General features: G+C 38.5%; 1 protein-coding gene across 3 annotated transcripts in view; it reads left to right on the plus strand.

Moving 5' to 3' along the window:
- tmem132e (transmembrane protein 132E) overlaps nt 1–12,616 on the plus strand; it is a 530,001-nt gene that overhangs the window by 487,205 nt on the left and 30,180 nt on the right. For all 3 annotated transcript variants that reach the window (XM_057820318.1, XM_057820319.1, XM_057820317.1), the window contains one exon: nt 2,634–2,839. In XM_057820318.1, coding sequence (XP_057676301.1) covers nt 2,634–2,839 — 206 coding nt within the window. The remainder of the gene's footprint in view (nt 1–2,633; nt 2,840–12,616) is intronic.

Raw genomic sequence — 12,616 nt, forward strand, 5'->3', positions numbered from 1 at the left:
CCACAACGACAGCTGCAGTGTTTGTTTTTGGTTCTAAAAGGTTTCAAGCAACTACATTTAAAGCTTCGGAAGCAAAAGTTACTGAATTGATGATTGTGGGCGAACAACCAGATCTGAAACCATTGCTCATAGTCCTTGCTACTATATTTTGCAAAGCCGCGATCGCCGTCCCATAGATTCCTGGGCCTCCCCACGGTCCTCTTCCGGCACTGACAAATGACCCCAGAACTACTGTGCAGTAACTGCAGATAGTTATTGAACTGTCAAGTGTATTTCCCGTGCATGAAGGTCTGGTATTAAATTAGCGGAGGCTCGGTTAGCCAAGCAAGCAAACTCAATATCACTGGGCACAGTTGCTCATGGCTTTAATGGATAATGAAAAATGATCAACGATGTAAGTGAGACTCCTCAAATGCATTGCAACACCTGTTCCTCCCTGCGAAGGATTTTTTTTTTCACGCTTGTAGCGGTTCTTATCTGCATATCACGCATTACATTTTCTTTTCTCAGTTGTGTTTATTCAGAAACATTTGCATACAAGACAACAGAGGCGGGAAACAAGGTGACACACATACGGGTTCTACGTTCAATATCACGGTTTCGCCCTGTAAACTCTTACGATCCGTCCCGCCTTGTCCGACCTTGAAGATACACATGGATTTATTATCCTGCTATCCCATATGGAGAGATACCACCGCCACGGAGGGGGTTTTTTTTGGTCATTTTCAGTTAGGAGTTAGTTGACGGCTCAAAAATGGATTTGATCGATTTCCAGAAAAAGTTGGAGTGGCTGATACACTCAACATTGTTTTCTTGTACATAAGGCAGGAATGTCAATGTGAATGTTTCTTAGTTTTGAAGAAAATTAAGTCAGCTTTCAAATCTGGCAGATATTTTTTTAAACAATACAACCCATACAATCCTCAGAACATCTTTTTCCCCTGCCCTTATGAAAAATGTATCAATACTGTTGGGCGATAGAGGCGAAAAATAGAATCTTATGAATCTTTTCACCAAAAATTTGATTTACCAAGAACAAAAGACAGAAAAAGCTCTACACAAATGTAACCCTTTATAGGGCACTCATTGGTTTAACTGGCTGCCATTTCATGAATTACCATATTGGCCCGAATATAAGACGGCCCTGATTATAAAATGACCCCCTCTTTTTCAAGACTCAAGTTTGAAAAAAAGACTTCTTAAACACCAAATTAATTTTTATACAGAAAATAATTGTAGTACATCTGAAACAAATGATCATAACAATATATTTGAGAGAAAAAGCATGTTATTTTGCCTCATTCAAATCTTAATAACTGAACATTTAAATATGTAAACTAAAGTGCAATCACATTCGTAAATGAATGGCTTCTGGGTTTTGAAATGTAAATAAACCGATCTATTGTGATAAAACAACAAAATTGCAATAACTGCATTAACCATGAAAATGAAGTCTAACTGTACCTAGTCTTTAAATAAATCTGAATAAGGAAAAACATTGCAATAAAATCATGCAAACTGGTAAAACTCGAGAGTAGCTGAGATCTGTCATGACAGAACATTGCTTCAATGATATCTGGCGCCATTTGGTGTCGTAATTGGGGAGAGTAGCTGAGATCTGTCACGACAGAACATCGCTTTAATGATATCTGGCGCCATCTAGCGTCGTGAATAGGGAGAGTAGCTGAGATCTGTCATAACAGAACATCGCTTAAATGATATCTGCCGCCATCTAGCGACGTGAATGGGTATAATGTCTAGAAGGCGAATATAAGACGACCCCTCTTTTTCAAGACTCAAGTTTGAAAAAATACTTCTTAAACACCAAATTAATTTTTATACAGAAAATAATTACAGTACATCCGAAACAAATGATCATAACAATATATTTGAGAGAAAAAGCATATTATTTTGCCTCATTCAAATCTTAATATCTGAACATTTAAATATGTAAACTAAAGTGCAATCACATTCGTAAATGAATGGCTTCTGGGTTTTGAAATGTAAATAAACCGATCTGTTGTGATAAAACAACAAAATTGCAATAACTGCATTAACCATGAAAGTGAAGTCTACGTAACTGTAATTCTAGTCTTGAAACAAATCTGAATAAGGAAAAACATTGCAGTAAAATCATGCAAACTGGTAAAACTTCAGAGTAGCTGAGATCTGTCATGACAGAACATCGCTTCAATGATATCTGGCGCAATCTAGTGTCTTTAATGAGGAGAGTAGCTGAGATCTGTCATGAGAGAACATCGCTTCAATGATATCTGCCGCCATCTGGCATCATGAATGGGTATAATGGCTAGACCGCGAATATAAGACGACCCCCTCTTTTTCAATCTTATTTCAATGCAAAAAACACTGTCTTATATTCGGGCCAAAACGGTACTTAATTGTCCTGTCCTAACGTTCAATGTTTTCTGTTTTGCTGCTGGCTAATTTTATCCCATGTTGTATATTTGCTGTGCGCCGAGAGTCAACCTTGGAACAACAAATAAACTTCGACATTGACAGCGTCCTGTGTAGCCCCTCCGTAAATCATATCTAACTCCCTTTGTAGCCGAGGTGACCATTACCATATAGACCTATACTCCTTACCTTGACCTTCACCCCCACTCTGTGCGCAGGTCTCCGTGAATTGCGACTATGTGTTTGTCAACGGCAAGGAGACAAGAGGCTCGATGAACGCCAGGGTCATCTTCAGCTATGAGCACCTGAGCGCTCCTCTGGAGCTCACCGTCTGGGTGCCCAAGCTCCCCCTGTGGGTGGAACTGTCTGACAACAACCTGAGCTTCATCAAAGGGTGGAGGGTCCCCATTCTGCCTGACCGCAGGTGAGGGTCTTATGCTGTTGATGGCATTGTTTACATCAATGACGATAACGAAAATATTTCGTCGACGAGCTTTTTTTTATGACGTGAAGATGATGAGCTAAAAACATGGCTTGAGAAACAAAAACATAATGAAAAGGATGCTAGTTTTCCTGTGAGGAAGCGTCAACGAGACGAAAATGCAACATAGTTTCTGTCATATGTTCACAATGCGTGACATTTTCAGATGCATCGTAGCAGTGTTTGGTTCCGTGTCACTCATGTAAAATGTGCTGTGCCTCTCTCACTCTTCTCACCAGAGTTTTGGATGTGTTTAAAGTAGGGCTGTCCCAAACGATTATTTTTCTCCCTTTTTGTCTGTAGACTTTGTTAATATAGCGCATTTATCTACATTGTCACAATGCCCAAAGCACTTTACATTAGCACATACAGTATTTACCCTTTCACGCAAACACCACACCAATGGTGCTGCTCCCATGCAAGGCGCTGCCAACCCATTGGGGGCAAATTAGGGTTCAGTGCCTTTCCCAAGGGCACTTCGACAGTTGGCTGTAGTAGCCGGGAATCGGACCGCAGACCCTTCGGTCCCAGGACAACTCCAGCAACCAACTGCGCCACGGCCGCCCTTTTATAACTTTAGATTAATTGACTAGTCGGTAACACTTTACCATAAGGGTCCCTTAATTAACATTAGTAAATGCATTTTTAGACAATAACTCTATATAATAAGTAAAATGGCAATAATTAATTTAATCCCTTATCTAACATTCATTAATATATTAACTAACATAAGTTAATACATTAGTTAATGCATTTTAAGATATACCGAATGTTTAAGTAACATTACAATAATTCATATAAGCCCTTATTTAACATTTAGTAATATATTAATTAACATTAATTGATGCATTAGTTTATGCACAACCAGACAGTAACTAATAGTTTGGTAAAATTAAAAATATACATGTAGGCCTACATAGGGTTAGGGTTATTTCACGTGAACGTACCTCATAAGTACTATTTAACCTTAATTAACCATTACTGAATGTTTTTTGGACCCTTATTGTAAAGTGTAGCACGTCTCCCTGAACTAAGAAATTGTAAATGCTTAAATTGGCCCCCCTTAACCTTTATTAACCATTACTGAATGCATGCTTAAGCTAACAAACACTAACCCTAAACCCTAACCCTATATAGGACTTTATATATTTTTAATTTTACCAAACCATTAGTTACTGTCTGGTTATGCATTAAGTAATGCATTAACTCATGTTAATTAATATATTAATAAATGTTTGATAAGCAATTATTTTGATTATTGTAATGTTACTTAAACATTAGTTATTGACTAAAAATGCATTAACTAATGTTAATTAAGGGGCCCTTATTGTAAAGGGTCACCGACTACTCTAATAATTTTTTAATGACTTTTTTTTTTTTAACCACTAATCTTGCAATTACATTTTTGTTAACGATTATTAATTAACAAAAACATTTTGGAACACTTGAATTAAATTACAAATAAACACATAAATAACAATGATAAATCACACATAAACAATAAAGTAAAATGCTGATGGCATTAAATAGTGCAAAAGAATTGAATGTAAATTGATTCAGAACACTGTGACTTCACTTTTCCAACAGGAAATTTAAAACAATTCTCATTTTCTCTTATTGTGGTATGTCTATATTGTTCTCAGCATTTGAGTGAGCACCCACAGAGTAGATAAATAAATCACTGAAGTAAAGTACATGAAAAAAATTGATGATGCATGTTGATACGATGCTACGACGGAGTATCAGGGCCCCAAAAAAAACGAGATTAAAGTCGTAAATTTGCTACGAGAAAAAAAAGTCACATTATGACGTAGGGGTAATATAGCTGTTATCTGCTACGCATTTTACATACATGTACCTTCACTAGGAACTACAACGAAGCATTAGTATAAATTTTTCTATTGATTATAATTTGATGTAGATAAAGCAAAATAATAAGGATTGCCATATTTGGAAGACCAATTCTAAAACACGATGCTTTCAATATGGTTGATTTTAACGTAGGCGGCAATGCGCTACATAAAGTACGTAGCTGCTTATTCAGCTACATTAGCCCGACATTAGCCCCTAATACTCTGTCGTATGACCGACATAATGGCAACTTCAATAAAAAATGTCTTATATAGACTTACGATCAGCCAGTTTGTTGTCTCCTGTCGTCTTCCTAAATTATACATGGGTGACGGCGCTTCAGGTGTTCATTCACGGCCGACGTGCTGCCGTGGTATGCAAGCTTGGCATTACACAGACTGCACCGAGTACCTTCCTCTGTTTCGTTGAAATAGGTCCATGCTTTGGTCACTCTGGTGCGCTTTTTATACTTTGTGCCGCTCCCTCCCATAGCAAAGCAAAATTGAAGATGAGATCTTGTTCATGTCTCATTTACATCTCTGAGAAATGAATCCGCAATAATGGAGACCAGAGTGGTTTTCTCAGTTTTCTCAAATTTGTCTCATGAGAAGTAAGTCTCATAGTGAGAATGATATGAGATGGTCTTGAGAATAATTCTACTGGCACGATTTTTGAATAAAGTCTCACAGTTCCTTTCAAGATCTCACCAAGGGACAACTCTGAGTACTTGTGTCGATCTCAAATGTGTCTCAATTTTATCTCCTTACTTGGAGTCACGATCTTAGTAATGTCTCAGTAAAAGATAAAAATGAGCAAATTATTTTATTTCTTCAACTTGCCTCAAAGCTACCTCTTTTACTGATTTCGCGGAGCAACCATATACAGTATTGTGCCAGTCAAAAATATTTCTGAATGTGATCTCCTTCCAGTCTGCAATTGCTCATTTTGGGTTTTCAAGATTTTTTCATTGTAAGAAAGAGTAGTGTCTGCTCTTACATGTCCAATCACATCTTAATTAATCTCATGCCAAAATTCAAGAAAATATTTGGTTCATCTTGTTCAATGTAAAAATTAGAGATGTGACCGAAAATTTGGCACCGAAAACTATCGGCCGCTACAAATGCATTATCGGTTTTTGGTTACGAAGACCAAAAGTTTACAACAAAATAGTGTGAAGAACCTTAGTCCTCGTTTGATGAAGTAATCAAAACAGGCAACACGCTGGCTGACGATGTCTCGCTAAAACTACTGCATCACAGTTTTTTTTTAAATATCAAAGAAATATATATATTATTAAATGAACCAAAATATAATACATTTTCTTCATCGCTGACACTGCTACATGCACTTTCTGAGGTTGCTTTCCATTGATTTTGCCGCGTCACATCGAGCACAGTGTGTCTGAGCCTGTGCGTGGCTCAGTGGTAGAGAAGTCATTCCCCAACTCAGAGGTCGTGAGTTCAACTCTCTGTCCTGATGAATTCATCTAAGTATCCTTGAGCAAGACACTGAACCCCACGTTGTTGTGTCACCAGCAGGTAGATGAGGATATAGTGTCAAAGTGCTTTGAGCGCCTAAAAGATGCTGTACAAGTGTAACTCCCTTTTTAATGAAGAGAAGTTCTCTTCTCAAATTTTGCTCAAATCTGGTTTTGCTCAAATCAATCTCCTTTGTTTCAATGACGTCTTTGCTCATTTTGACTCATCACTTGCTCCTAAGGGTACCCTTAGGAGCACAAACTCAGAAACAAATAAGCAGAGAATGAGATGAATTTGAGATGATCAAATTCGTTTCACGAGACGGGATTAAGCAACAGATGAGTAGCAAATTTTTGCTATGGGCCGCTTGAATCCCGAGCATCCGCCATTGTCAACTTTTCACGCATATATTTTTTTAACCCTTCATTAACTGTCGACGGGATGGTGTTCTCGTCGACGCATTTACGTGATCAATGACGTCCACTACGTCGACTAGTCGGGACAGCTCTAGTTTGAGGCTAGGCTGCCTGCGCTGCGTCTTACTTGTTTGGAAACACATGGTAAGATTTGTTTACTTATCTTGGCAAGAGAGAATATGCAATGTTGGTTTAGCCTTTAAAGATCTATGCTGACTGATCATCACACACTAAACTCGTCGCGTCTGCACAGCATTCATATTAGCATCAACTTTAGTGTGGCGAGGATCCTCTTAAACGATCAGACAACTTTTTTTACATACAGTTCGTGGCTTCTAGGTGGATTTAATTGAAATTAATGTACTGCTTTTCGAACTGCATGTGTGTTATTATCACAAAGTTGCCATTGTCCTTGTAGACGCTACAATTTGTGCTCGTCGTTCGAAATTGTTGGAAACCTTTATTTATTTTGGGGCTAAAACGAGAACACCCTGAGTAACTGTCGTCTAAAATTGGACGAAATTTGTATGAGTTTTCATTAGAGCAGGGCGGTAAACCAAAAATTTACCATCACCGAAATTCTTCACGATGACCGACGTAATTTTGACCATGTCGGTAAATTCGGTAATTTAATAAAACAAGAAAATACAGTCTTTTCATCCCGCTTTGAATCTGTGTTGTTCGTCTATGTTGATTCCCCTTTAAGAAAGCAGTTAGTGTGCTTACGTAGGGAGTCACGTGGTCATCAGGAAGCCAAACAAACAGAAGCCTGGTAGGCTAACGCTAGCGGCTAACGCTACAAGCAAAACGTGATGGAGTGTGGCTTAAGGAAGGTTCGCCAAACTTTCACCCGACATTTAGTAGACTCTTGGTGGCATCTCACGATTTCCAAAGATGGTGCTTTCAGTGCTTTCTACTGGTAGCCAGCCCACAGGCCGCTAGCGCTAACGCTACAAATGAACGTGGTGGGAGTTGGATAGCAGCTCTAACTTTGTCGAAACGGCTGAACATAATGAGTGGATTGGGCACGGACTGCATCTAGCAATTACTATGTCGCGTTTTTTTGTATCTGTCTGTGTGTGATTTCTCTGATAGCTGTTGTGATGGTAAAGCATTCAGCATAAAGCACAATCCAACAGTGAAACTTATGAATATAACCAACTAATGGTCCCAGCTACTATTTTTCTGTATGTACTTAATTCTGTGTCATTATTGCTACCATAAAATCTAAAATGTTTTGATTTGCAGAAGATCAATATAGCTTTAATGTGTGTGTGTGTCTGTTGGGGGGTTCATGTGCGCGTGCATGTATTAAAAAATGCACTGGGGGAAAAATGGGGGGGACCCTGAAACCATGAAGTAAACACTTATATTGAGTAATTATGTCACAGCAGCCGTTAACAATAAGTTGTCTTTTTGAACTGTACTGTTCAAGCTGCAAGTCATTTGTGTTCCAGTGACATTTTTGCACTGGCATATTGATTTTGTCAATGTACATTGTTCAAGCCATACAAGCTGTTATAAATGTTCATACTTGAATTCTTATTGTTTACAATACATTTTTATATACTCAATATTTAGACTGCATGTACAATTGTTAAATATATCAAATTGAAAGCTGGTAAATAAATCAACGAGAAATTGTTAATCTGTATTTCATTCATTGATTCAGATTTTCAAATTATATAACAGTCCGCTTGGGCGAATTTATCGTCATTTATCGTTATCGAGGTAAATCTGCTCAATTTACCGTGATATGTGTTTAAGGCCATATCGCCCACCCCTAGATTTCATCAACTAAAACTGGACGAAGACAAACACATTTTGAAATGACAAAAATAAGACTAAGACTAATAAGTGTTTTCGTCCAAAAGACCAACACAAAAAATAAAAGCGATGCCAAAACCAACATTGCTTTCTGGATCGATAGAGAAGCATTCGGAATTCATCGATTGTTGCGTCAAAGCACAAACAAGGCCTGATAAAAGTATGCGCTTGCGCTACGGTGAGAGAACAAACAGCTGGAGCGAATGACCTCTAGTTTTTCCTTTGGCTCGAATACAAATAGACAACATGTTTCTTGTCTCATTAATTTGTGTTTGTTTAGAGGATGTAATCAAATCCTGTCAGTGTTGCCGTGACAAAATCAAGGCTATAAACAAAGTGGCTGATAACCATGCAAACTGTGACAGCCATCTTAAAATCAGGGTTTTAGAGTACATGCATTTCAGGACTGTTCTACCTTCAAAACATATTCCTCAGAAAGTAGTTTCCGTTGCACTCATTATTGAAAGAGCATTGAACTTGTTAGTCAGAAACCCTTGAAAGCAAAAGCGAAGAGTCTTATTTGAGTCTTGTTTTGTTCCAATTAGACGGAACACTCCGCAGAGCCGTAGCCTTGCGAAACGAGGCTCTCAGGTACAATTTCATCGGCTTTGTCACGTCAGCGTCAGAGCACACGGCATCTCTCCACCCCTAACGCGTTTAGCCGACGAGGCCGTGACGGAGACTTCATTAGTGCCGAGAAGACGACTACCCGAGGCTTCTCAGAACAAAGAAGTGTTTTTTGCACCACGGCGGAGATGATGAGAGCTTTGCTCAAAAACAATTGTGTCGAGGAGTGTGTTTTCTCTCAATGACAATGTCATTTAACTTGAGCGCTGCTATAGTTTTTCTTTTTTACACTAACAAGTGAAGATGAATTCTTTTTTGTTAGCTTGCGCAACTAAAGGCAAGACGTGTTGCTTTATTGATCTTGCAAAGACTCAAATTAAGCCAAGTCATCTTCAAAGGCAAGATAAGATGGCAATATATTGGCTCCCATTGACGGCTCTCATTGACGGCAATGGGTCTCCAATTAAAAAATTCTTTCAGTGCCACTGATGATGATGTGGATCTTTTCATCTTAACGCTGGAACTTTAAATGAGTTTATCAGTTGTTCATCACTAGTTGACGTCCAATCCATTTGAAGTGGGAGGGTTGGCAGCAAATGTACGAATGCCTCCCTCCTAGTCTAGGGCCGTTAACTCATTTGCTCCCAAAAACGTATACATACGTTCTATTTTTAATTGTTTCAGTGTCCCAAAGACGTATTTATACATCTTTTACGTTATTTTTTTTTACAAGATACAGTACATCTCTGGGTTCTAAATCAATTTAGCTCCAAAGCACAAAGCTGAAAATCAATTTTAAAGCAATAAAACTGGCCATTGGAAGGCAGTAGCGCATTTGGTAAGACCCGCAACCCGATTCAACCGCCGAACCGCACGGCCAAGGCACCGGCGGAAGATGACCAAATGGCGTCCAGGATGCCAGGCGGAGGACGACCGAGCTGAACAACCTAGAGGACCTCCGGTATGCTGGGCGCTGGACGACCGAGCACAACGACCGGGACCACCAGTGCAGCGGACGATGCCGTTGAGTCCGTGCCGCTTGTTGAGCAGACCCCGCAGAGACAAAAAAAAAAATCCATCTTTGCGAGGGAAAAGTTCACCCGGCTGTCGCAGCCACAACAGCGTCATCTCTCAGTTACGTGTAATTAAATTGTTACTTTGCTATAAAAAGCTCTATTTGTCTTGTTGTTTATGTTATTTTGTAAAAAGAAAACATTATTCAGATGTTTGGGATGTAACTAAAGCAAAAAATTGCTGTGTTAAAGTCAAAGTTATGTTTGAAATGTATGCTTTCACAAAATGCTCAATTTCTGTGTTTTTTCATCAGAAATTGGAAAATTGCTCAAACTAAGCTATTTTCTAATGCTGATTTCTAAAGAATGGAAAAAGATATGAACTTTCATTTTTTTTCCTGCTGAAAGAAGAGAGTCTAATCTTTTTTTTGATGGGGTCCATGTTTATATAGCAATAGAACAGAATTTTCTGTGGGCCTTGCAAAATCAGTTAAAATCCAGTAAAACGGCCGGGAGCGAAGGGGGTTGCACCGGAGAAAATGGCTGGGAGTGAATGAGTTAATAGCAACCAATGAGTTAAGGCTTGATCGAAAAATGATTGTTTTTAGGATTTTCTTTTATATGCTTCATTTAAAAAAAAAGTAATAATAATAATCTGCAATAAAATCATAAAAAATAGAAGGTACTTAAACAGGTAGGTAAATAACATTTTGAAAAAGAAAATAAACTGGCCTTTTAGTTGTTTTTTTCTAGGCGGGTTGGCAGTGATCCTGCCCCTCCCAGTTAAAATGAATTGGACGTCTATCAGCGTCATTGGCAGTGAATGAGTTAAAAACCACAGAGCAGCTAACAGGAGATTGAAACTCCTTTAACGCCTTTGACGGCTATAGAAGTCAAATATCCTGCCCTCTGATGACAAACGGCTGTCATGACGACAAACGAGCCCGTAACACTTCATTTAGGGGATGCTTAACGGCGCCGCGCTTGGCTGCCGTCCTCGCCGCCGGAGTACATCATCCTCCACGCAAAGCACTCCAACACACGCTGAATACAAACGACGCGTTTAAGGTGCTGGCTGAGGGACGGGTGGGACTTCAAATGACCCTGAGTGCCTGCAAAACATATTGCGGAGGCGCCAGTTTTGTTTTTTATTTTGCAACTTGTGCATTCAGTCAGTGAACCCCCATTTATTGTGGAATGGTGCGTTTAAGAATCACCCACAATACTTGTGATTGCGAGAAACCTTACTGAACATCGGTCAATAGTTTTACTCCCGTCTGCAATATTACTAGATAAAAAGTCAAAATAAATTTTCAATATTAAAGTCATCCTCAAATTCTATTTATAATAAAGTATTGCAAAAAAATTTTTTTATGAGGAAAAAGGGTATTGAAAGAAAAAAAAAATTGTAGTACTAGTATTAGGGGTGTGCCATCTAATGCACCCCACGATTTAATTCGAATACGACACAACAAAAAGTTGCCCTTAAGCGTTTCTTTTTTTTTTTTTTTTTTAACAAGAAAGTGCAACATTAACCATTTTAAAGGCAACACTTATTTCTCAACATGCTTATACAACACACAGCTGACCTTGAGATGCTCTTTTTCACAAGAAGGTGCAAAAACATTAGCTGTTTCAAAGGCAGTACTTATTTCTCTCAACAATGCAATACAATTAACACTGGTGGAATGAATTCCACATTATCTGCAAACAAACAGTCTTTAGAAATAAGACTTCTTTTAACCAATATACTTTGTTTTCACAGATTTCTGTACTATTTCGCATGTTTGTAGTGTTACCGCTGTACTTAATCCTGGTTTTAAACGTTCTGCAGTAACTTTAGTACACCACCAAACAATGCACAAATTAACATGGAAATACAGGTTAACGAAGTCACTAATTAGCATAGCGTTCGGCGGTAACTAGGAACATTTTAAAAACAACAGCAATAAAAGCTATAGCTACAGTACAGTAGGGTTTGTGTACTCACCTCTGATAGACGGACACGGGACTTCGCAAAACAGTAGGGACATTTTCCAATTAACAAGACTTGAACCTAATGCAAGACAACTGAAAGACAAGGAGCAACGAACTATCTCTCCTCCCCTCTCTCTCTAAAAAAATCACTTAGAAGAGGACCCAAAGCGCAACCGCTGGGTCCTTGCCTGTCTCATACACAAATTTATTTTTTGAGTCTTTTGAACAGGAGGAAATCTCCCACTCAGTAACTTCAGTTGCAGCCATCATAACGTTGTGCGTCCGTTAAAGGTCTCCGGGCGGCAGACGTGTCCTGAATTTGTTCCGCGAGTAGCGGCTGTCATAAAGTTATTAGGGAAAATCGTTTTTGAACATTTATGAATCGTGATCGAATCATCACGTGTCGAATCTCAATGCATCTAATAATCAATTTTTTGGCACACCGCTAACTAGTACGTACTCTGTATTTAAGAGATTTGATTTTTTTTTTTTTTTTTTTTTTTTTTTTTTTTTTTTTTTTTTTTTTTTTTTTTTTTTATCTAATGAGAAGAAATTCGATGGAAGTAATAAGTAAGAGTAATAATTCTACTC

This window comes from Corythoichthys intestinalis, chromosome 18 (genome assembly GCF_030265065.1).
Source record: "Corythoichthys intestinalis isolate RoL2023-P3 chromosome 18, ASM3026506v1, whole genome shotgun sequence".
Lineage (NCBI taxonomy): Eukaryota > Metazoa > Chordata > Actinopteri > Syngnathiformes > Syngnathidae > Corythoichthys > Corythoichthys intestinalis.